This window comes from Schistocerca serialis, chromosome 1 (genome assembly GCF_023864345.2).
Source record: "Schistocerca serialis cubense isolate TAMUIC-IGC-003099 chromosome 1, iqSchSeri2.2, whole genome shotgun sequence".
NCBI classification, from domain to species: domain Eukaryota; kingdom Metazoa; phylum Arthropoda; class Insecta; order Orthoptera; family Acrididae; genus Schistocerca; species Schistocerca serialis.
This window is the reverse complement of record NC_064638.1, coordinates 11,240,440-11,267,803: the sequence shown is the minus strand read 5'-3', so window position 1 is coordinate 11,267,803 and position 27,364 is coordinate 11,240,440. Positions and strand designations below refer to the sequence as shown.

Sequence of the window (27,364 nt, the reverse complement as noted above, 5' to 3'; positions counted from 1 at the left end):
TTTACCATCACAAAATTCACAAACCCAGATTCCATATTTCTTGATTTCCGAGAAGCATTTGACATAGTGCCTCACTGCAGACTTTTAACAAAGGTACAAGCACATGGAATAGGTTCCCAGACATGTGAGTGGCTCAAAGACTTCTGAAGTAATAGAACCCACTACATTATCCCGACGGTGAGTGTCCATCAGTGACTAGGGTATCATTAGGATCGTTCCAGGGATGTGTGATAGGAGCGCTATTACTCATATTTTCTATGTGCATAACTGATCTGATGGACAAAGTGGACAGTAATCTGTGGTTGTTTGCTGATGATGTTGTGGTGTATGGAAGGTGTCATTGTTGAGTGATTTAGGAGGATAAAAGATGACTTGGACAAAGTTCCCAGATGGTGCGATAAATGACAGCTAACCCTAAATGTAGAAAAATATAAGGTACTGCAAATGAGTTGGAAAAACAAATCCATAATGCCAGAATCCAGCATTAGTAGTGTCATGAATGAAGAAGTCATATTGTTTCAATATCTGGACATAACTTTGCAATGTGATATGAAATGGAACAAACTTGTGAGGGTCATGGTAGGGAAGGTGAATAATCATCTTTCGTTTTTTGGGTGGATTTTACTAGTGTGGCTCAGCTGTGATGGACGTCACATATAGGGTGCTAGTGTGATCTCTTCTTGAGTACAGTTTGAGTGTCTGGGATCCACAAGGGGTCGAATTAAAGCAGACATTGAGGTAATTCAGAGGCAGGATACTAGATTTGTTAACAGTAGGTTGAAATAACAACATACAAGTATTATGGAGATGTTTCTGGAACTCAAATGGGAATCCCTGGAGGGATTTTGAGGAACACTGTGCTGACTGCAGAACAATTCTGCTTGCACCAACATACATTACGCATAAGGACCACGAAGATAAGAGATGACAAATTAGGACTCATAGAGAGCCATATAGACATTCACTTTTTCTCCACTCGATTGGCAGATGGAACGGGAAAGGAACTGACTACAGTCGAATTAAAATTACTTGATAGTTGGCACTTCAAACACCAATAAGAGTTGTCAGCGTCATACTTGAACTGTCTGCTGTTGCCAAACTCCACCAAAATTGGCCAGTCACTTCCAATTCCTGGTTCAGCATTCTTTCTTGATGTATTTGTATCCCGAATTATGAACCCGACACATTTATTATGTATTTCATGACATGCGATAACTACACCAAAAACAACACACATTAACAATGCTAATGAAAGACACACATTTCATTCATAGCACTAACCAAACACTACCGAATAACTCAGCACAAGGTGTAATTCAGTATCATACTTATAGTTATCATATTCAAAGAGATCATGTTACATTAGATAAGCTTTTCACTACACTGCGTGAAACTGAAATTTTTAAGGTTGCAATTCACAGTTGGAACTGGGTCACTACATTCACATATATAAATACTTCATGCAGTGCTGTGGCATAGCACAATGGTTGGCAGATTAATATAATGTGTAGCATGTCGTAGGTTTGAATCTCATCAATGTAGCAAAATTTTTATTTCTAAATCTAACCAAATGAGTGTGATTATTATTTTCATTCAATTAATTGGTTTAAATGTATTTTTTTATTTTTAATACTTTGCTGCATCATTTTTCATCATTGTTTTGACTGTTCTATTTGGTCTTATTTTTCGTCCTGTCATTATTTCTTCATTTGGAATCTGCCTCAGTCATCTATAATCCACGACTAAGGGCCCACACGGACTGTTCACTGGTTTCTAACATGGCAGCATGTGCAGCTAGGGTAAGGATAGTTACAGGTAACAAATGACACGGAGAAATTTCAATTTGCTTTCAGCCCTGAAATTGAGTTTTTGTTGTCTTGAGTTTACCCTTAAGGGTTAGCTTTAATCGCCTTGAACAAAGCGATAATGATATTAGTACTGCTGCAGACCGTTGACCACAATTTTCTCAGCTGGGTTAGGACACAAGTTTACAGTCAGGGATACAAAACGGGTTGTCTGCCCCAGTTCAGTCACTGGTCACTTTAAATCAATACTCAACAGAGTATCCAACATTTCTGACATACCTTGCACCAGCCACTAGAAAAATTGCTCTGTGTTGAATGTGGTGTCACCGCCAGACACCACACTTGCTAGGTGGTAGTTTAAATCGGCCGCGGTCCATGTAGTACATGTCGGACCCGCGTGTCGCCACTGTGATCGCAGACCTAGCGCCACCACCAAGGCAGGTCTCGTGATACGAGAGTGGACTCGACCCCAGTTGTACGAGAACCAAGCTACCGCCCAGTTGTACGCGAACCTAGCTATCGCCCAGTTGTACGAAGCCTTTCTCTCTCATTAGCCGAGAGACAGAATAGCCATCAGAAGTTAATGGCTACGAACTATCAAGGAGCCATTTGTATCAGTGCCTATAGCTTACGAGTATTCAAGAGAGATGTATTCCAAGGAATCAATAAAAGATAAGTAAAAAGTATCTACATACTTTTCTTCTTATTCATTCATAAGTTCTCATGTTCCAGACTTCACGCCCGTCTGCTTATTGCCGTTCGTGCACCATCGGCCACAGCGTTAGTTTAGCATTCCTTTTCAGCAATCCACATCACGGTGTCGGTCCAGCTACCGACACTACATTAAACATTTAACATAATTTGTGAAGTGAGCCGCTTGTTTGTTGTCACCTGTAACCAAACGGTAGCTGGTAGCCAATGTGGCAACATTGTTGCAGCAGGTGATTGATGTCAACTATCAAGTAATTTTATTCAGACTATTGTAGTGAGACAGGGTACCTTCTGCCATGCACCATATGGTGGCTAGTGGAGTATGTATGTAGATGTGGAATCAGTCTTTCCTTCTCATCCCATCTGGAAAGTCTCCCCTGATCTGCAGTTCTGGGTAACTTTCTCAAAATCTACCCTTTTTCCTAGACCTATCCTTCACCCCTCTTCCTCCCACTTCCACCCTTCTGCCTGAAGAATGAGCTACTGGCTCTGAAAGCTCGCCTAATTATAATCTTCTCTTATGTGTGTGTTCTGCCGCCACTTAGCAAGTAGATTGTTTATCTATCCAATTCAATTATCATGTAATCAAAAGCTGCATTTAACACACCAAGTCTCTTTTACCAATCATTTTTAATATGTCCTACAGAATGTACTGTCTATCCTGTCCTTTTTTGAGATTACTGTTTTGCTGTACTTTTCTACAGGCATCATCTTACTTATTAGAAGTCAGTTCATTCATGTTGTTGTTGCTGTGGTCTTCAGTCCTGAGACTGGTTTAATGCAGCCCTCCATGGTACTCTATCCTGTGCAAGCTTCATCATCTCCCAGTACCTCCTGCAACCTACATCCTTCTGAATCTGCTTAGTGTATTCATCTCTTGGTCTCCCTCTACGATTTTTACCCTCCACGCTGCCCTCCAATGCTAAATTTGTGATCCCTTGATGCCTCAGAACATGTCCTACCAACCGATCTCTTCTTCTAGTCAAGTTGTAGAGCTGCATGTCCTCGGGAAAAATTATGGCTGTAGTTTCCCCTTGCTTTCAGCCGTTCGCAGTACCAGCACAGCAAGGCCATTGTGGTTAATGTTACAAGGCCAGATCAGTCAATCATCCAGACTGTTGCCCCTGCAACTACTGAAAAGGCTGCTGCCCCTCTTCAGGAACCGCATGTTTGTCTGGCCTCTCAACAGATACCCCTCCGTTGTGGTTGCACCTACAGTACGTTCATCTGTATCGCTGAGGCACACAAGCCTCCCCACCAACGGCAAGGTCCATGGTTCATGGGGGAGTTCCTTCATAGTCAACAGTTAAGGAATGGGTGGCTGAATTCATATGTGGCATATGTCTGTAAGATGACTCATGAACAACTTTCTAGAATTACAATCAAATATGAAAATGCTGAGAAAGAACACAGTGTGATATTGTAAGATCAGTAATTAAAAAGATGTGCAAAACAGTTGATGCCGTGGCTGTACCAGAAAGTGAGTGGCATGTCTGTTGAAGCCTGACTACAACCTAATGTGAAAAACAATTTGGGACAATCTGACACACAACTGATTCTATGCACCAATCTGTTCCCGTGGATGAGAGATGACCGAAATGAAACAGCAGTTGCACAAAAATAGCCAAGGTGACTTCATCGGAGAGAAAGAGTGGTCATTGTTTTCTAGGATGCAAAAGGGATTTGTATTTTAGATTAGCTTGCAAGACTGAAACAATACCTCACAAATACTATGCAAGTATTCTGACTCAACTGGATGAAAAAATATGGAGCCAAGACCCAGGGGGGAAAAAAAAGTTCATCGTCAGTGAAATGCATATGGTCACAAAGGCACTTTCACAATAGGAAAACTGGGAGTTTCAAGTGTGAAGTCTTCAAATATCTATTCCATTCTCCAATTTTTTCACATTCTGACTTTAGCTTCTTCTTCTTTTCTTTTTGTATGAATGATTCACTTAAGGCTACATGCGTCACAGCTCAAAACCGTTTTGTGAGTCAACAACTGGATATGTTTTCACTGCTCTGTCTCTTGTAACTCCGTTGGACATGGAGGTAGCAAATGAGGATGTAGGATGTCCATGACATACTGCTGTGCTGTCAGAGTGACCTGAAGTCATATCCGATGCTGCCCCACACGCCCTCTCCCTATGTCGTTGTCATACTCACTGACAACTGTCATCGCGGGTCTTGCAGAATGTGACTCACTGCTGATCACATGACAGGTGCAGGTGTGAAAGGGTTACAATGTGCTCGGCGTACATTACAGCGATTCTCCTATGGGCTCGTCAGACACGGTCAACCGGAAGCTTGCTGACAAGCACGCCGCCCTTATGTTCCCAAGCAGTCCAACATGGGGCCACTACCATATCTGAATGTCTCACAAATCTGCATATTGCATAATTCAATCAGCCTGGCAAATGGAGACACACAATTAGGCCCCTTCAAATTTTGTTACGTGCTGATAATGCTGACTCACAGAAGTACAGGGCATCTGTGTCCTTCACAGGGATCACACAACATCTTACACTCTTCCCATCTCTTATTGCTCCTACCATTCATGGTAACAATCCGAGACACAAACAAAGCTAATGCAATCTGGTGGCCTTTGTATCCATTTCAGAGAGTTGCGACTCTCATAATTTACCACTGGTATGCACACTCGTGAAACTATGTTGCTTCAGGGAGCTTCCCTTTTTTTTCTTCAAGCAGTTTAGTTCTTTGAATCCATTTTTCTTGTAGCTCAGAATAATTATTTTATTGTGTAGCAAACTTACAGACTAGCATTCTGGCCTGAGCTGTCAGAGTTGGCGGTCATGTGTGTGTGAGGTGTGCTTGCTTGTGTGAATGAATGGTGTGTATTTGTATTTCTTTTTCTGATGAAGGTTGTGGCCAAAAGCTTATGTATAAGTGTCTTAACTGTGCCTGTCTGCATTTTAATGTGCCATCTTTATGGTAATTAGCACTCTATCTTTTCCTACACTGCTGATATTCCAACCTGGAGTTTCCATTGTTTGAACTTACGGTCTACTGTTTTATGTTGCAGTGCACTTCTACAAGTGTAATACACAAATGTTGTCTTAGGAAAGAGCCACAATAACATCCATGTCTACCGTTTGCTATTTTTTACGAAATAGCATGTCACACTCAAAATTTAACTTAGCCAATGAAATAAGTTTGAAGATTTATTGTGTGTAAAAGACACTATGGCCCACTGTGTGGGAAATGTGGGAAGTTATGTGCAGAGACTGAGTTATCCACAGACGTGGTAAGTCTGGGGAGCTATACGGGTGTTAAAACATCGCCACCTGCTGGGATGAGGGGCCACTTACTCTGTGGTGGCACTGTGCCAGCAACGAGCTCGACCCATTGATTAGCACCACAGATGACAATGAGCAACCAGCTGCTTCTCTGTGCAGAGATATAAAATTTATCGATTTTGGACATTGGGTGACAACCTGTCACATGGAGAACAATGTTTACTCTGGCAATTTTAACACTAATCTAGTGTTCTGCAACATATTAATGTGAAATGTTGTCTATGATGTTGAGGAGTGTAAGTTAAACTGATATCTGAGAATGTGTTGTTTTTGTGGCACTATCTGGAAAATGGCCTCTCTTGCGGCTCCAAGCATAAATGTATAGTGAAGAAGAATAATTAGCACAGCACACTGGTACCGAGTAGGGATCCGGTTTACTGCTCGGCCACTAAATTAGCATATTGTGAGTACACCAGAAGAGATGCTGTACACACTTGCATATACTACATACACAAGTACAAGCATCGATCAAGCTACTGTGAAACTGCACTCTGTGTGACTCATCACTACATCAGAATACCGTAAATGTGGTGATTCCAATATCGTAAGGTCTCTTCCTGTTTGTTTTCATCAGTTGGATCTTATTTTTCAAGTATGTGGGAATCCAATGAGCTGCCTGTTTGGATACATTCTTTCTGTATGTCCCACAAGTTGGATTCTTTGGAGACACATTGTAACAAGAGTTTTTAGGAATTTGCCTGGAGATTTCACGCTGGGTTCTGTGTGATGTGTTCCATCTTTTATTCTTTGACCTAAGATTTTTACTACAATTTTACATTCTTCTAATTCAGTTTGCTGTTTTCATGTCTTGTGTTGGACAAAGAGTCTATCTCATGCATAAAGAAATTCTAATTTGATCACTGTTGTACAATGTTAGATTTTAGAGTTCCAGGAAAAATACTTTTAGTTAACTGAGAGACAGTTTGTATTTTCTGAAGTCTGGATTCTATGGCCTTCTTTTCATTATGATGTTCAGTGGTCTTTTTGACCTAATTATTTAAACTCTTTAAGACCAAATACTATGTCGTTGCCTATATAAGTTCAACTAGTGCCATTTTGGTATCAGCCAAGAATTTTTTCTCCAGGTGAAATTAGTAGTCCAATTTTCTTAGCTTACTCCCTTAATATTTCAAATTGCTTTAGCACATCAGTGATGTTTTTGTCAATTAGTATTATGTCATCGGTATAGGTTACACAATATAGTTCTATCTTTAAGTTTACGTTCTAGCCAGTGTAATAGTGCACCTGCTCTTCTCCATTACCTTACAATTTTCTTAGGGGCATAGTTGAATAGCAATGTGATATGCCATCCCATTTTCATATTCTTATGTCTGTCTTAAATTACACTGCTTGAAAAAAAGTGAGACACTCAGAAGGTGGGGAGAAAACAAATTGAAACATAGCTAATTTAGAGGGTATGTGATGTTATTTCAGTGATAACAAAACAGAGTCAAATTTACACAGAACTTATCAGTTTGAGCCCACTTATCAATACAGCAATGCACCCTGTCTGGCCTGGACAGTGAGGGAGGATGTCGTAAAGCTGCTGCATACCCTCCTGAGAAAGGTGATCCACAACTGTTGTAACTGGACATTGCAATCATGGATACAGGCAGTGGGATGGAGTTGATGTCCATGTTGGTCCCATAATGTTCTATCAGGGACAGATATGGGGATTTTGCTGGCCACAGGAGTATATCAACATCACGCAGACAATTTAAAGAGACACATACTACATGTGGACAAGCACTGGCCTGTTGAAAAATAGCACCACAATACTATTACACACTGCTGTACCATCAGAGTTCCCTCGGCCATTACAAGCCGTGACTTGAAGTTATACCCAATGGCTCCCCACACCATGGGACTCCTTTGTGACCCCCCCCCCCCAAATGTGGAAGAATGGGACCTCTCCCCATCTCCCCGGGTCACTGTCAAACTTCTCCACGATAGTCATTTGGAGCAGTGCAGGACTGGGACTCATTAGTGAACATAATGTGACACCATTCATTAGCAGTCCGTACTTCTTGATCATGGCACCACTTCACATGCAGTCATTTGCTTGGGTGTTAATGGCAGCCTATGCGCAAGACGGCAATTCCATAGTCTGGCTGCTCCTAGCTGTATGACACAGCATGTTGCAAGGAGTCTATTACAGTGAACTCCTGTTTATCCGAAATGATCGGGACGGTGGCCGGTTCCGATAACAAAAATTTCAGATAAATCAAAGTCCCCCTGTTTTCACATGTGAACACTCCAAATTGCGTCAATATTGCAAAATACAATCGTAAAACGTGCGTAGGGTATGTAAAACATTACTGATAGGGTTGCAAATAACCCTGCACTTTTTTACTGAAAAATTGTGTTGACATGTTAAAAAGGCACCAAACTATGATTGAAAACTCAAAGTTTTTAAATGCTGTATAACAAAGCTCGTTTATTTTGCATTCTTACAGAAAAAAATCTCCCTTATTTGGCAGCAGGAAAAAACAGGAGTTTTAATTTTATTACCTGCTCTTTTGAATAAAAAATAAACTACTGAACAAAATTATGAAACAAATCTAGAGATTACTCAAAGGAACAAAAAGTCTGTCTAGAGGAACTTTCAAGAAAATTAAAAAAATAACTTTTTAAGTTATGGACATAGAAGTTCTAGGATGCTCCATTACAGTTTATTTTTTGGTAACGAATTCACAAATGTCTTTTTTTTGTTTTTTTGCTTGAGAAACTATTGCTGCAACAATACATCTCCAACGTTGAAATCAAACTATTTCAGGATAAATCGTCTCCTCCTGTTGGCTGACGTACTCCAGGGCAGTTTGGATCACTTCGTAACAGAATGTGTGAGGAATATTTTTCTCTGATTCATCATCAGAAACATAGTCTTCTGACACTTTATGATCGGTCACAATTTGGACGATTCCATCCTGAGTCACATGAAAAAATGCCATTTTCCATCCACTCTTCAATGTCTTCGAAGTGTGTGTCTTTACAACCAGCTTCTCCAGTAAATTCACCAAAATTATGTCAGCTTGAGTTTCAGTGTTGCCTCCTCCTTCCCACCACTTAGGTTGCCTTACGATCTAAGAGTTTTCTCCAAGACCTAACAAGAGGAACTGGAGGAATTAGATTCCAAGCTTCAGCAATCAATGAATGACACTTAAAACATCGATTTTTTTAAGAGCTTCCACAAAATCATCTGCAGCATCAATCACACCTATTAAGTATTCCAGCATCTTGTGTCTGTAATGTTTTTCCATCGCCTCAAGAATACCTTGGTCCATCGGTTGACATAGAGATGTGACATTTTGTGGAAGAAATACAACTTTGATATCCCCATCTTGCAGATCACCTGGGTGAGAAGGAGCATTGTCCACAAGAAGTAGCGCTTTTCAAGGAAGTCCTTTTCCTTCCATGTAATTTACTACAGCTGGAACAAACTCTGCCTGGAACCACTCTCTGAAGATGGCACTGTTTATACATGCCTTAAGACTGATTCGTGTACCTCAGTGGCAAAGCTGGTTGGTTGGTGTCTAAATGCTCTTGGTGTTTTGGATTTGCCAATTAAAGTAAGACACAGTTTATGATTGCCAGTGGCATTACTGCAAGTGAGGACAGTAAATCTTTCTTTGATTTTCTTGTATCCAGAAGCCATTTCTTCTTCTTTAGAGGCAAGGGTTTTCGTTGGCAGCATTTTGTAATTCAACTCAGTTTCATCACATTTGTAAAGTTGATTGCCAGTATAACCTCCTTTGTCAATAATTGTGTGCAGTTTCTTCTTAAAATCAGCGTAGCAGCTTCATCCCCAGATAATGATTTGGCACTGATGGCAATTTCATGAATGCCATGCCGCTTCTTGAAGCGATCCTGCCGGCCATTACTTCCGAGGAATCCTTGCTTCTTTCCTTCAATCAGCTCATCAGCTCATTTTGACAAAGAAAGCTGTGGCAGCCATCAAATGAAAGCATTCAATACATCTATGCCATTTCCTCTGTTCTACCCAAGCCCACATGGCAACACAACAGGGTGTTGTACACTCACTGTTAAACACTCAGCTTTGATGTCCCGACAACAAGTGGAAAGTGTTAGGCGGCGCACTCTAATTGTCGGTTTCGACAGGGCTACGTTGCGCTGCATAGAACAATACTGTATGTACTGTACTTCCAAGGAGTTCCAATAGATGGCAGTGGCATGAAACCATGCAATACGAATAAGAAACACAATAGAGCTTCAACCAACACACACACGAATTGACAATACTTGGACTTTTGACACGCACCAGTGCACTGATTAGCAGTAGATTGCCAAAAAACACCAGCAAATGCTTGGCTCCAGGTGCACGCAAACTGAAACTTGTCAAGTGTCAATCTAGCTAGCCAAAAGTGTAGCTGCACGAGAGTTTACTGTACTTGTTCTCAGATGGCAGTCACAGACGTGAACAGATTACAATGTACTCAGTACACTACACAGTGATGCTCCCTTGTAGTGGTCTGATGTAGTCAACTGGAAGATTGATGATGAGTATGCCCTTACTTTCCAACATCAGGCCACTGTCAGATCCAAATACTCCAAAAATACAGATGTTGCAAGGTTTAACCAGGCGACCAAATGGACATCCACAATGAGGTTTCTTTCAAACTCTCATCACATAATGCTGTCTCACACCAATATGCAGCACCTTCATATCCTCCAGAGTGATGATTCAACATCTGACGCTATTCACATCCCTTATATACCACACGATGCTTGCTAAACAGCAATAAAAAAAAGAACACTAATGAATAATGAAGGAAAAGATGGACTGTTACTTACCATAAAGAAGATACATTAGGCTGCAGATGGGCAGAATTAAAAGACACTTACATAAAGCTTTCAGCCACAGCCTTCATCAGTAAGTAGTAATCTGTCTTTTCCAACATTGTTGATATTCCTACTGGAGTTTCCATTGTTTCAAGGACACTGATGCTTTTCTGTGAGTGTTTCCTTTATGATGTTTTATGCATTTTAGCTATTTTTAAAAAAAGAAAAAAAAAGAAAGAAAGAAAGAAAGAAAAAGATTTGTTGCTGGAAAACTTCTGAAGTCCAATAAAGGAGTTACAACAGCCATATATGGTTATCTGGTGGACCTTGCAGATCCAAATTCTAGGGCTGAAATGTACTGTTGACCAATGGGCATTAATCAGAATGAATACTAAATAAAAAATTAAATCCAATTTTACACATAAAACACAGGTTCTATCACTGTTGTTTTTCGTTCTATTTTGCTCTTATGTTTGCTATGACTTTTTAAGCAGAAATTTTCTTTCTATCTATAGAGTTACATTTGCTGTAATGTACCTTACCTGCATGTTGTTTCTTCTTTCTTCTCACTGCTGCCCCAATCATGGCAAGCAAGTCATCCTCACTGCATTTGCTTTGTATTGCATCTCTGTAACAACAGTTAAAACACCCGTTAAACAGTACCAGGCAATTACCACACAGTGAAATGTTGGTACACTAAAAAGGAAGAAAAACTTTGCAGAAATCTTCAACAGTAATCTTGTTGTCTGCAGTAGGCAACAGCAGGATAACAAACCCACTGGACAAGAATGGGAAAGTCATGATAGAAGTTACTTTTATTTTTATAAATAAACAGGTATCTTACACAAATGCTCAAGAGTATACATAGGATCTCGGGCTGAAGAGGTGGAGCAGAAACTGACATTAGTTTTGTTGAAGAGGGAGTACTGGAACACAGCACAATTTCTTGCAAAATGAAGCCAAATTTATTGATAAACTCTTAATTAATTGCCAAGCTCACTAATGTGACCATTTTACAACAGGTACTTACTGCTTTGAGTATATGTGACTTTTCAGGCTTGCTTGATAGATCTGTTGCAAAAACACTTTGGGTTCCCCACCAGATAACATTATGCAAGTCCCTCCCTCAATATTTCAGTGACACAACGTTTTGGCATCTTCAGGTGGTGGTGATTTCCACCATCACTGCTGCAAGATGCAACTGGCAATTTCCACATGACAGCTTTGAAATTTATCATGTGGATGACTATGACCATCATATTTAGAATTCAGAGGATTTCATAGAATACCTGAAGATGCTTAAACTAGAACTTTCAGATCTTTTAGTTAGCTCAAATGTTATATCATTACTTACAAAAGTGCCCTGCAGCCCTCATTAGAGGTTATTAGCAGCAAGTTTGAGAAAGAAATTGTGGTGCTGTTTAAAAATGTGCATACCTCATCCTATTTCTTATGTAACACCAACTACTTTAATCAAGTGGACAGTGTTCCCATGGGAGATCCTCTATTTCCCTTAGTAAATATCCAACACTCCTCCTTCTGGCAGAATGCTGAAGAGACATTTGTGGTATGGTCCACATAATACAGACACTACCTATGTTCCTGCACCATTTGCACTCGCTCCATCTGAATATTCAGTTCACTGTGGAAGTACAAAAAGATAGCAGCTTACCATTCCTGGATGTCACGGTTAGAAGAAAAGCTGACATAACACTGGGGAATAGTCTCTACTGCAAACTGATACACGCAGAGTTATATTTGCGGTCCAAAAGTTGCCGTCACCCTGCACAATGTGGTGGTGTCTTACACTCCCTGGCACATAGAGCACACGTGATCTCAGATACCGACAGTCTGCCTGGTGAGCTGTAACACCTAAGAACAGTGTTCCAGCAGAATGTTTATTCTTGTAAACAGATTTGCAATGTGTTCTGAGCAAAGCAAGTTCAGTGTAGGGATGTAAATGAAGATACTTAGACAAGCACTACAAATGGATTTCTTGCCATATTTCAGTGGCATGTTTTCAAAAATAGAAAGAATCGCTAAGAGAAACAGAATCAAGTGTGTTTTTCATCTACCAGCAAAACTAAGGAATTGTTTGTGTTCAGTTAAAGACAATCTTGACCTTAGAAAACACAGATCATATATAAGATCTGATGCCATTATGGGAAATCTTATATAGGGCAGACACCTCACATTGTGCAAGAACACTGTGTTCAACAGTGCTGACAAAAATGCCACCCAGTAAATTAGTGGTAGCAGAGCACTGCCTGAATACAGGGCACCACATGTTTCCCAAGAGCACTGAAATTTTATCCTCAGCATCATCACTCTAGGATTGTGTTTTCAAGAATGAGGCATGTATCCCTACGGTGGGCAATCTTACCAACAGGAATATGGAATTTTGACTAAGCACTGCCCAGAATCCAGCACTGACTGCCATGAAATTAAAACATTAGAAACCAGATCCTCCGATGTGTGACCTGATGCAGCACCTTGGCGAGAGTTAATTCAGCTTTTAACCACATGAGTGTCCAGAAGTGCAGTCATTGCCCACAACACATAAGCAGAAGGCTACTATGAATGGCATTTCCATCCAACTGGGAGTGCCTGTCCACACATTCGTACTCCTGCTTCTAGCCTGACAAATTTCAATTCTGCTGTGCAAATATCACCAGTCACATCTTGTAGCAGTGATGACAGGACCCACCACTACCTGAAGATGACGAACAGTTGAGTTGGTGAAATATTGTGAGGCTTGCACAAAGTTATTCAGTGGCAAATCTGAGAAGATTTGTATACATTATTTTTCTGTGACGCAGGTAATGTGCAGCAAAATGTGATAATTTTCTGCATTTGCCTTTTTGTACATTTCAAAATACCCCAAAAATTGGTGAGAAACACTGAACATATGACATAACCAGATGACATACCCCACAGCATGTGAAGCAGTCGGGGCTGAGTGTAAAGGAATGATTGAGCAGTGCAATACTTTCATTTGAGCAAACAGAGCAAATTTCGAAAACATTTTGTAAATATGATCTGTTGTAAATGTAGATGTTACAAAATTATTGTCCCTGCTGTAATCAAGCAAAAGCAGTTCTGATTTTGTGTTTTTTGCTTTTGTCCTCTTTTTGTTTACAGACATTAGTTAGTAAAGAAAACATAGGTCATTTAATGGCATTGATGCTATTCTGAAGTTTATACTCATCTACTTTTTATGCAATACGGTAGGTTTTCATTGTACTGTACTTTGCAAGAAATCAAGGAAACTGCAAGATCGGTAAATAAAATAATAAACTTCAATATAAATACATAATTGTTTAACACAATGAAAAAAAACTGCCTGCCAGATGCAAGACTCAAATCCTGAACGCCATCACTAAAGTCGCACATGTGTGTCCGTAGCCACAATGATATGAATACTTGACTTGGGTTGGGATGATCAAGTGTGACAGACCGAGAGGCTCTACCACTGCAAGCATGGCAAGGTACATCATCTGGTGACATTTATCATTCACTTTTGACGTATTTCCCAACATTTGTATCGTATCCAACATTTGTGATCCCATGTGTCTTGTATTAAATTACTTGTCTCAGGGTCATCTACAGTGCTTTGGAGGTTTTTAAATGTTAATACGCATCACCCTGTCTGTCTGTGTGTGTGTGTGTGTGTGTGTGTGTGTGTGTGTGTGTGTGTGTGTTTATATATATGAAACAAATACTAACAAAGAGATAGAGGGCCTGGCCAGTACTTACCTCAGCTCAGTACAGCCGATACATACACAAAACAGAACAGAAAATTGACGTATCCTAGCTTTCGGAACTTCGTTCCTTCATCAGGGAGGAGAGAGGGGAAAAAAGGGGAAGAAGGGAAAGTGGATTCAGTTATTCACAACCCAGGTTATGAAGCAACAGGGGAAAGGTAAACAGGGAGGGTAGCAAAGATGGAGGCATGGATGTCAGAGGGAAGCCAAAGATATTCTACTGTAATTACTGTGCCAGCTTCAAACCAAGGAGGATGAATACAGAAGTAAAGAGGTACATAGTATAAAGATAAATGCAACTATGTAGGATGATAAGATGCGTGAATGGCTAAAGAGGAAAGGGAAAGAGGAGAAGACTAAAGAGTAAATGGGAGTGACGTTGGTTAACATAGGTTCAGTCCAGGGGGATGGCGGGATGAAAGGATGTGTTGGAGTGCAAGTTCCCATCTCCGCAGTTCCGAGGTACTGGTGTTGGGTGGGAGAAGCCAAATGGCACATATGGTGTAGCAGGTTCCTAGGTCCCTAGAATTATGCTGGAGGGCATGCTCCGCTACTGGGTATTGGACATCTCCTAGGCGGACAGTTCGTCTGTGCCTATTCATGCGCTCAGCCAGTTTAGTTGTCGTCATACCAATGTAAAAGGCTGTGCAGTGCAGGGATGTCAGTTGATAAATGACGTGTTGTCTCACATGTGGCCCTGCCTTGAGTTGTGTATGTTTTACCAGTAGCGGGGCTGGAGTAGTTGGTTGTGGGGGGATGCATGGGGCAGGTTTTGCATCGGGGTCGGTTACAGGGGTAGGAACCGCTGGGTAGAGAAGGTGGACTGGGAATATTGTAGGGTTTGACAAGGATGATACGGAGGTTAGGGGGTTGGCAAAAGGCAACTCTGGGTGGTGTGGGGAGAATATTGTCAAGGAATGATCTCATTTCAGGGCTTGACTTGAGAAAGTCATATACCTGGCAGAGTAATTAGTTGATGTATTCAAGGCCAGGATAATATTGGGTGACAAGGGGGATGCTTCTGTGTGGTCTGGGGGTAGTAACATCATTGTTGGGTGGGGAGGAATGTATTGCTTGGGAGATCTGTTTGTGGACAAGGTCTGCAGGATAGTTGTGGGAGAGGAAAGCATTGATATATAATATAATACAGGGAAACATTCCAAATGGGAAAAATATATCTAAAAACAAAGATGATGTAACTTACCAAACGAAAGTGTTGGTATGTTGATAGACACACAAACAAACACACACACACAAAATTCAAGCTTTTGCAACCCACAGTTGCTTCATCAGGAAAGAGGGAAGGAGAGGGAAAGACGAAAGGATGTGGGTTTTAAGGGAGAGGGTAAGGAGTCATTCCAATCCTGGAAGTGGAAAGACTTACCTTAGGGGGGAAAAAGGAGAGGTATACACTCGCACACACACACACTACACACACACACACACACACACACACACACACACACACACAGATATCCATCCGCACATATACAAACACAAGCAGGGTATATGTGTGGATGGATATGTGTGTGTGTGTGTGTGTGTGTGTGTGTGTGTGTGGCATACTGATTTGAACTATGCAGCCTTCAAATGGAAGTTTTTTGATCACTCCTTATTTTGCTCCCTGCCGCCTTGGCAATACGTACCGCAAATCATCAGACAGACGACCTTCCTGCATGCTTCGTGTTGTGTCTAGACAAGACAGCCTAGACACAATGAGAGGAAGCCGAAAGGCACACTCTAAGTTAAAAAAGGAGGGCGTGAGGTCTGAAACAGGATACGTAATGAATGCTATAAAGAAAAGTACGTAGGTTCTGGAATACTTAACTTTGATCCATCCTTTTGGTACATCTGGAGATTGTGGTGATACAAGTGAGACTCTTTAGATACATGCAATGTTACTAATGGTGCCTTGCTAGGTCGTAGCCATTGACTTAGCTGAAGGCTATTCTAACTATCGGCTCGGCTAATGAGCAATGCTTCGTCCATGTAGTCGCTAGCAAAGTCGTCCGTACAACTGGGGCAAGTGCTAGTCCGTATCTCGAGACCTCCCTTGTGGTGGCGCTCGGTCTGCAATCACACAGTGGCGACATGCGGGTCCGACATGTACTAATGGACCGCGGCCGATTTAAAGCTACCACCTAGCAAGTGTGGTGTCTGGCAGTGACACCACATTCCTCCCCCGCAAATTGGCGAACGGTCATGTTATAAGACTTCCGCCCGCCGTGGGGAGAACCCCATGTTCACGTATGCGATGAGGTGGGGAGCCTAACAACAGACGAGGCTGTGCCACCCGCACCCGGCCATTTGGTCCAAGGGGAGCTAGGAAACACCTGAAAACCTAGTCCAGGGTGCACGTCAACATGCGGTGTATGCGCCCGTAAAGAGACAGGAGGGGCCGAAGGGTCGACCTCCATTGCGTCGGGGTACCCGACACGCAAAGACGCCATGTGGTCCGGAGCGGGCAAGAGTTCCATGGCGGAGGACAGCTGGTCACGGGAAGCGATCGGCGGCGCGTGACCCAGGGAGGCGCTTGGCAGCTGCAGCGAAGCATCCACTGCGGGCGGCGCCGGCTGGAGGACAGGCGGGCCGGCGGCGGAGGCGGCAGCAGCACGTCGCCATGGGGCATAATGGAAGGCATCGTCGGTAACACCTGGGGATGAGGCGAGCCAGTAGATGGGTCCCCAGGGCGCTGACCGGACGGCACCGTCACTGAAAGCAGACGGGGAGCGGCAGAACCCATGCTACGACAGAGGCGCAGCTGATTGAGATGCCGACGCACCTCACCAGAGGCCCCCAAAACCAAATACATCACGCGGCCGAGGCAGCGAAGAATGCGCCCTGCGAGCCAACGCCATGAACCTCGATAGTTGCGATAAAATACAACGTCGCCTGGAGCAAAAGCAGATGTCTGCCGCTCCACAGGAACCTGATGCGGCGGGTGCAGCAAAGACATCAAGGTTCGATGAGGACGACCGTGGAGCAACTCAGCCAGCGAGCGACCATCTCGGGGCTGAGAGCGATACAAAGACAAAAAGAGCAACAACACGTCCTCCCGAGAATGCGACTCTATCAACTTCAACATCTGTGACTTGAAAGTCCGGACCAATCGTTCAGCGGCACCGTTTGACTGAGGCGAAAATGGCGCGGATGTCAGATGTTGAATACCATTGGCCTGGCAGAATGACTGAAATTCTGCGGACATGAATTGTGGGCCATTGTCGGAAACAATAGTCTGCGGAAGACCTTCAATGCAAAAGATAGCAGACAACGCTTGGATGGTGGCAGTTGACGTCGTGGAAGACATCCGGACAACAAAAGGACAATTACTGAAGGAATCTACCAGGACAAACCACCGAGCATTCCAGAATGTACCAGCAAAATCGATGTGCAAGCGTTGCCAAGGGGAAGTGGCTCTTGGCCATGCAAAGACTTTCCGCGGCGGTGCGGATTGTTGTTCGGCACACGCCATGCAAGAAGAACACATATTCGTAATCGCAGCATCGATTCCGAACCAAGTACAGTGCTGACGAGCAAGTTGTTTTGTTCGCACTATACCCCAATGTCCTTGGTGAAGAAGCCATAAAACAGAGGACTGTAATGAACGTGGGACCACGACTCTGGATTGATCATTATCAGAACGCAACAACAAAACACCACGTCGAACAAAAAGTCTCTCGTTGTGAGCAAAAAATCGGCGAACCAACGGATCCTTGATCCGAGACTTTGACAAAGGCCATTGCATAGCAACAAAACGCAAAACGGTAGCAAGGACCGGGTCAGCAGCTGTGGCTGTAGCTACACGACGAAAATCAATCAGAAACGAATCGACCACGTCATCGGTTTCCGAATCAATGAACATGCAAGCAAGTTCGGAAGAATCGAATGCTCTATCCTCAGCAACAGGCAAACGGGACAACGCATCGGCGTTTCCGTGCTTAGCAGTGGACCGATACAAGATATCATAGCGGTACTGCAAGAGGAAAATAGACCAGCGAATCAATTTCTCCGCTGTACGCGAAGGTACAGGCTTGTTCGGATGAAAAAGCGACGTCAAAGGTTTGTGGTCTGTGATGATGGTAAAGTGAAGACCATACAAGAAATCATGGAACTTAGTAACACCAAACACGAGAGCCAAAGCTTCTTTCTCTATCTGTGAATAATTTCTTTGCGCAGACGAGAGGAATTTGGACGCAAAGGCAATATGGCGATCATGCGACTCATCTTTGTGCGCAAGCACAGCCCGATCCCAAAATCCGATGCATCTACCATCAACAAAAGGGGTTTCAGGGGATCGAATGGCGTAAGGCAAGTATTAGAAAGCAACGCCGATTTCAACTGGCGAAAGGCGCGTTCGCATTCCGTCGTTCAGACGAACGGAACACCCTTACGGCGTAAGCTATGAAGCGGAGCTGAAATGGAAGAGGCATTAAGCAGAAAGCGATGATAATAGTTAATTTTACCCAACACATTCTGTAGCTGCTTCAAATTCTGCGGCGAAGGCAAGTCTTGTATGGCACGGAGGTGCTCTGGACTCGGATGGATGCCTTGGGCATTGATGACATGTCCCAGTTATGGTAAGTCACGAGCAAAAAACACACATTTGTCCTTCCGCAAGCGAAGACCATTTTGTCGCAATACCTGAAATAATGTTCGTAGGTGTGCTAAATGCTCATCTGCTGTCTTTCCGGAGATCACAATATCGTCCAGATAGTTCGCAGCAGTAGGAACCGACGCACAAACAGTTTGTAAATATTGCTGAAACAATGCAGGGGCGGATGCACACCCGAATGGCAGTCTTTTGAATCGGTACAAACCAAGATGCGTGTTAACCACCAAGACGCGCTGGGATTCTTCGTCCACTGGTATTTGCAAGTACGCATCTGCGAGGTCCAACTTTGAAAAATATTTACCCAGTTTGTCAAAAAGATCTTCCAGGCGGGGTAATGGAAAAGTTGCAATCACTAGTTGTGGATTCACAGTGGCCTTGAAGTCCACACAAAGTCTCAGTTTTCCGGAAGGTTTGGGCAAAATTACTAATGGTGAGGCCCAGAGAGAAGCCTGCACACGTTCAATTACACCTTGTGATTCAAAATCGTGTAATGTTCTTGCGACCTCATCATGCAATGCGTGAGGAACATTGCGCGCTCTGAAAAATTTCGGTTGCCTGTTGACTTTCAGTTCCAAATGTGCTTCATAGTTTTTAGCGCAACCTAAGCCCGGTGCAAAAATGTCTGCAAATTCTTCACACAGACGAGAAACACTGTCTGAAGGCACAGTCTGATTCACTGATAGGACCTGATTTACTATAGACATGTTAAACAACTGAAATAAATCGAAACCAAACAAGTTCACTGCAGTAGAAGAACGAAGAACGTAAAATGAGACAAGTTTTGTTTGTCCCTTGTATGTTGCAATAAGGCTGCACTGTCCTAACACAGGGATATTCTGACCTGAATAACTATTTAACTTAACATTTGCGGCACGCAACGGAGGTTTGCCCAGTTGTTTGTACGTGTCGTGATTGAGCAATGAAACTGCAGCTCCGGTATCAAGCTGGAATGGTATGACCATTCCATTAAAGTCCAAATCTACAAAAAGTTTATTGTCCTGCTGATGACAAGAGCGACTGTCCCGTGCAATTTGAACTGATACAGGTACAGCATCACTTGCTAATTGACGTGATTTCCGGCAACGTCGATGCACACTTTGTGTGGGACGAACACTGTCACTGTTTGAGAAAGTGGCACTTGACGGGGTGGAATTCACTACATGAATGTCCATGGGCGAAGGTCCACGAGCCTGAGTGTCCTTGGTTCGATTCCGGCGCGAAGCAAAAGGCCTGGAATGGTTGTGATTGTCTGAGCTGAGCTTTTTGGTTGGTTGGTTGGTTTGGGGAAGGAGACCAGACAGCGTGGTCATTGGTCTCATCGGAATAGGGAAGGATGGGGAAGGAAGTTGGCCGTGCCCTTTCAGAGGAACCATCCCGGCATTTGCCTGGAGTGATTTAGGGAAATCACGGAAAACCTAAATCAGGATGGCCGGACGCGGGATTGAACCGTCGTCCTTCCGAATGCGAGTCCAGTGTCTAACCACTGCGCCACCTCGCTCGGTGAGCTTTTTCTGGCAAACACTTTGAACATGTCCTTTCTTATTACAGAAAAAGCAAATAGCTTGGCGTGACAGGCAATTTTCACGCGAATGTCTAGTAGCACACCGCGGGCATGATTTCACTGCAGTTGTATGCTGTCGCGGCACACCTGGTTTAGAGCGTAGCGGCAGCTGCGTGGACGTGCGCGAGGGCAGTTTACCGGGCCGTGCAGCGCGCCCGGCTGGCCAGTTAATGTTACACACGGCTGGCGAAGTTGCAAATGATTCCTGAGCAAAGTCAAGCGTGTCTTGTCTATCTAATATGTCTATCACTTGCTGAAGGGAGGGATTAACTAGTTTCAAAATCTGTTCCCATATACGAACATCAGAAACGTTCTGTGCAATTTCATCACGGACCATTGTATCTGAATAAGGGAGTCCACATTCACACTCAAAAGCACAATCCCTTGTAAGGCCTTGCAATGTTGCAACCCACTCCCTATTAGTCTGACCGGCCGTACGTTTTGTACGAAAAAACGTATACCGTTTTGCAACCACATTAACTGTTTCCTTGAAATAGGCATCTAAAGCAGACAAAAGTTCTTCGTAGGACAGAGTTGCTACGTCGCGTCGGGGAAATAATTTCACTATCACACGGTACGTTTGCACCCCTACACATGCCAATAAATGAGGCTGCCGCTCGTTACCTTGAATTCTGTAGGCGGCGTGATGAAATCCAAACTGGCATGACCACTCCATCCATGTTTCCTTAGCTGGGTCAAACGGCCTAAAAGGCGGTGCAACTGCGAGTTGTGGCTGCGGTAGTGGTAGAGCAGCGGCTGCCGCATCGTTGTGCAGTTCACGTTGACCGTGGACGAGCTGTCCAAGGGCATCCAATAACGCCTGCGTCTGCTGATTCTGCAAGCGATAAAATTCGGACAGTACATCTAGCGAAGCCATGACACAAGTAAATGTAAGCAATTAGAAAGAACAAGACCCTTTCCGTTGACTCGTCGCCAAAAATTGTTGTGTCTAGACAAGACAGCCTAGACACAATGAGAGGAAGCCGAAAGGCACACGCTAAGTTAAAAAGGAGGGCGTGAGGTCTGAAACAGGATACGTAATGAATGCTTGTGTGTTGTGCCTGGTGCAACTTTGTTTTCTTTATGGTAAATAGTGATCTATCTTTCCCTGCACACACACAGAGAAAAAAAAACTGCCAAGTCCAGCAGCTAGGGGCAAGCTGCTGGAGTTGGCAGTCATATGTGTTTGACATGTGCTTGCCTGTGTGTATGAATGTGTGTGTTTCTCTGTATCTCTTTTGCTGATGAAGGCTGTGGCCGAAAGCTTTGTGTAAGTGCCATTTAATTGTGCCTGTCTACAATGTAACATGTCTCCTTTACAGTAAGCAGCAATCTATGTTTTCCTATATTTTTCATTTACACAGATGTAATTAACAAAACAGAGTCTATTTATTCCAGAGAAGTGACAGTTTGTTCATGACAGTTCAGCACAAATCTGATTTTTTATATACAGCAAGGCTACCTATAAATTATTCTGTGTGCCAGTGTTCATGCTGACTATAGGGATTCACACTGATCATGTGTAATTTTACATCTGGTCCTGTAAACTTACTTCTGCTCAACGTGAAAAATTCTCCAATCCACATTTTGTAATTAACCTTAACATATCAAATAATGCACCCTTTGATATAACTGCTTATTGTCCACTTCCCATCACTCTATTCCCAATGTCAACCCAGCTGACCTCTACTTCTAATCCAAAAACCATGGTTGACTCAATGTTTGCTATTGCAAGCTATTGCTATAGCAACACAAAAGTGCCAGAGGCACCAGTAATGATATACAATTAAAAATACTAGAAAGTAAGGCACACCGGTTAGTACATGCTAAGACAAACACTACAAGTGTCTAAGACACTGCGCTCTCACACAACAAGTACGAGGTCTGAATACATTCCAGTTACGATACACTAAACTGTTTCATTCACAGTGGCAATATACATACTCTCTCCCCAATAAACAGAATAGTTATAACTCAATTGTTCACAAGTGTATATTATGACTCTTGCCACAGCTATGCAGTCAGTATGCCACAGGCGTGCCATAGAAGGGGATCAGGTTCAATTCCTTGTAGAGCCGGGAAATTCTGCTCGGTGGAAAGACTGGAATAGGGTACACTCTGCTTGTAGTTCCAGCTGAGGAGATACTCAAGTGAGAAGTAGTGTCTTCAACTTCTGGAAGTTGATAACAGCCTGGAGAGTTGTATACTGACCCCCTAACTCTCCATAGATTTATAGTAGAGGACATCTCTCGAAGAGCATTGCGTGGTCTTCTGGGCCCAATGCAGGGTTCCTTTATCAATGTATATTGTAAATCACCACTTGTACACACTCATCAGCACAGTACCATATTGTCTCTTCACGTGGCAAATTGTTATTCCCTTGTTTCCAGATCAACATTTTTCTTCTTCTTCTTCTTCTTTTTTTTTTTTTTTTTTTTTTTTTTACTTGTACCACACATATTCCACACGGTTTATGCTCACGCCTTCAATGATACTGCCCATCCTTCTCTAGTGCACGAGTTGTCCCGGCTTTCCTGCATGTTTGTTGGTTTAAACACCCTTGTTTCAAAAGAGAGTGACAGCTTAGATACAGTCTTGTCAACATTTTGTATTTTTATTTAGCAATTATTGTTTGAGCCTTATAGACGAATGTCACAAGATATTGTCAACCACTGCATTCACTAGATTGGAATGGGGTTCATGGTAACTTATCAATTCAGTTTTTAAGTTGCTGTTATCTTTTTCATCCTATCTTGGACTAGCTTTTCCATACTCCCACTCTATTTTACGTAGTCAAACAGTTATCTGCCCTTGCAAACTTGCTCCTTTACTACCAAGTTAACTAATACTGGGCAGCCTAACAGAAGTTCCAATATCCAGTCTTTCACCACAATTCACCTACACACACTTTTCACTCACTGATTTTCTTTTTTCAATGTCATAAACATTTTGCTTTCACAGACTGCTGTGCTTTGAACATAAAATTGTAGGAACATCTGCCTCACATGTCAGTTTTTTTTTTTTTTATTAAAGAATATGTTCCTTGCTTATTCCTATCTGCTTCTGATACATTTCCATTCTCACTTTTATTTTGTTTTGATCCATTTCTTTTTTCTTTGATAGACAAGTCGAACAACAATGTCAATGTGTTGCAGGCCCCTGTGTTTCACCCTACTTACTACGAACTTACTTTTCTTAGCTTCCAATTTTATTAGTCATTTGGTTTTTAAGATACTTAAATTAATTGTTTGACCCTGTATTTTTATATCTTATTTTACCTTGGGTTGATAAAGAATTTCTGGTATGCTCACAAAGAGAGAGCTGATTCTTCCCACCCCCCACCCCCCTTACCTTGTCCTGAAACAAACTTATCGCCAAGTATCTTGCAGTTTTTTTCCTATTATTAATCTCTTAGTCTAGCCATCAATTTAAAAGTGTCAGTTGTTGGTCCCATTGTCTAATAATTTGTACATTTATACACATGAAGTTCCAATTTTTATTTGGAACATACAGACTCTGATAATCATGAATCACAGTTCAAATGGCTCTGGGCAGTATGGGACTTAACATCTGAGCCAAGGCAGGATTCAAACCTGCGACCGTAGCAGTCGCGCAGTTCTGGACTGAAGCGCCTAGAACCGCTGGGCAACAGTGGCTGGCGAATCATAGTTACCATCACATGGACAGAAATTCTGTGTTAACTTTATTACAACCTAGGGACATAGCTAAAAATGTCTTTACATAATTTCCAGTTCTGATTACTTTCCTTTAATTTAATCTCACAAATAGGTTAGTGTAACATGATGTTGACAGAGGCAAATTATATATACTCACAAATTATTTAGCTAGAGGTATATGGTTTGTATGTCTGGGAGGGAGGAGGGTGCAGGCTGAAAACTTCAAGAAAAGATTACTCATTTCATACCTGCTGGATTTAACTGCAGTTTATCTCTTCCATATACCAACCACATTCCTAATGTGCATGGCAAATAGTTTGAAAGTATTATTCTATACTCAGCATTTGGAACTATCAGTTCCTTCATGAGAGAGGAAAGAGCGATAAGTTTCTGAAGGTCTGAAAGGTCACTCGGACTCCACAACTAATGTGAGGACAAGAGGAATGAATGTGTCTATAAGAAGTTTTGGAATTTCACCTCCTGAAGGTAAAATACTGATCAGTCTGTCAGTCTTCTAGTAATTTTATGGTTTCCTCGCATGAATTTTCACTTGGACATGATTATTCTATGTTTCATCACTCACCTGAGAGATATCTCTGAATTCCCAAAGAGAGACACCTTCAAATTGCCATCAGCTGTTATCCGTAAACGGTTGCACGTGCCACAGAAGTGTTCACTCATTGAGGTAATAAATCCCACATGTCCCTTGAAGCCCGGAACATGGTATGCCTGCAAAAAGAAATTGTGAAAAAATAGCTACTGCTGTTGTGAAAATACTATAAATGTGTTGCTCACCAAGTGGAGGAAGGAGAAAATGTGCATAAAGGGGAGTTTGAACGCCCTATCCTGACAATGTTAAATTTAGTGACTTAACTTCCCCGTACTTCAGGAACAACTGTAGCCATTGACAAGAAACTTTTACAGGACATTAAACTATATGTTCTGAGTCTTACAATAATTGCATTTCAGCCACTGCTTTTGGAAATACAATTTTTTAATTACACAGTTAAAATTTTGTGTACTTTTTTGTATGTTATTCTAAATAATTTTATTTATACATAACATTGTGTTCTTCTTTTAGTTCAGAAGACTCAGGATACGTATGTCATTACTCCCTGAAAATTTGAATTCGCTACTTGAAGTAGTTTCTGAGATTTAGGGAAAAATGCAAGACAAAATGTAAATTTTCAGGAAGAGTTTTTAAAGTTTTAATAGACTGTAACTAAATATATGCTTAACATTTTATTTTTAGTCACTCAGAAGCACCCTGCACCATACTGTATATCATCCTATTGATCTTTTTTAAGTTTTTTTTTTTTTTGTTTTCTTCTTTCTGGACTCCGTAGTGGTCAACTGTGCTGCATACTCTGCTTTACCAGTGCAAACTTTGTCCATCCATTCAAATTCTCTGATGCAGTTTGCTCCAGAATTAATTCCCATATGTTGTAGCACTTTCACGCTACCAATGTTGCCATCATTAAAAGCAATAACAGCATGACTGACCCCCACTTTAGTGTCTTCATTACAAGAAAAATATTTTTTGATCTACATCTACATCCATACTCCTCAAGCCACCTGACGGTGTAGGGTACCTTGGGTACCTGTATTGGTTCTCCCTTCTATTCCAGTCTCGTATTGTTCGTGGAAAGAAGGATTGTCGGTATGCCTCTGTGCGGGCTCTAATCTCTCTCATTTTATCCTCATGGTCTCTTCGTGAGATATATGTAGGAGGGAGCAACATACTGCTTGACTCCTCAGTGAAGGTATGTTCTCGAAACTTCAACAAAAGCCCATACCGAGCTACTGAGCGTCTCTCCCGCAGAGTCTTCCACTGGAGTTTATCTAACATCTCCATAATGCTTTCATGGTTACTAAATGATCCTATAACGAAGCATGCTGCTCTCTGTTGGATCTTCTCTATCTCTTCTATCAACCCTATCTGGTACGGATCCCACACTGCTGAGCAGTATTCAAACAGTTGGCGAACAAGTGTACTGTAACCTAATTCCTTTGTTTTCGGATTGCATTTCCTTACGATTCTTCCAATGAATCTCAGTCTGGCATCTGATTTACCGATGATCAACTTTATATGATCATTCCATTTTAAATCACTCCTAATGCATACTCCCAGATAATTTATGGAATTAAATGCTTCCAATTGCTGACCTGCTAGATTGTAGCTAAATGATATGGGATCTTTCTTTCTATGTATTCGCAGCACATTACACTTGTCTACATTGAGATTCAATTGCCATTCCCTGCTCCCTGCATCAATTCGCTGCAGATCATCCTGCATTTCAGTACAATTTTCCATTGTTGCAACCTCTCGATATACCACATCATCATCCACAAAAAGCCTCAGTGAACTTCTGATGTCATTCACAAGGTCATTTATGTATATTGTGAATAGCAACGGTCCTACGACACTCCCCTGCAGCACACCTGAAATCACTCTTACTTCGGAAGACTTCTCGCCATTGAGAATGACAGGCTGCGTTCTGTTATCTAGCAACTCTTCAATCCAATCACATAATTGGTCTGAGAGTCCATATGCTCTTACTTTGTTCATTAAACGATTGCGGGGAACTGTATCGAACGCCTTGCGGAAGTCAAGAAACACAGCATCTACCTGGGAACCCGTGTCTATGGCCCTCTGAGTCTCGTGGACAAATAGCGCGAGCTGGGTTTCACACGATCGTCTTTTTCGAAACCCATGCTGATTCCTACAGAGTAGATTTCTAGTCTACAGAAGAGTCATAATACTCGAACATAATACATGTTCTGAAATTCTACAACTGATCGACGTTAGAAATATAGGTCTGTAGTTCTGCACATCTGTTCGACGTCCCTTCTTGAAAACGGGGATGACCTGTGCCCTTTTCCAATTCTTTGGAACGCTACGCTCTTGTAGAGACCTACGGTACACTGCTGCAAGGAGGGGGGCAAGTTCCTTCGCATACTATGTGTAAAATTGAACTGGTATCCCATCAGGTCAGCGGCCTTTCCTCTTTTGAGTGATTTTAATTGTTTCTCTATCCCTCTGTCATCTATTTCAATATCTACCATTTTGTCATCTGTGCGACAATCTAGAGAAGGAACTACAGTGCAGTCTTCCTC

General features: G+C 42.2%; 1 protein-coding gene across 1 annotated transcript in view; it reads right to left on the bottom strand.

The window, feature by feature from the left end:
• Nucleotides 1-27,364, bottom strand: part of LOC126460020 (molybdenum cofactor biosynthesis protein 1-like) — an 87,529-nt gene that overhangs the window by 13,509 nt on the left and 46,656 nt on the right. The window contains exons 5-6 of the mRNA XM_050095896.1: nt 24,831-24,976; nt 11,176-11,261 (exon numbers count right to left, since the gene is read on the bottom strand). Coding sequence (XP_049951853.1) covers nt 11,176-11,261; nt 24,831-24,976 — 232 coding nt within the window. The remainder of the gene's footprint in view (nt 1-11,175; nt 11,262-24,830; nt 24,977-27,364) is intronic.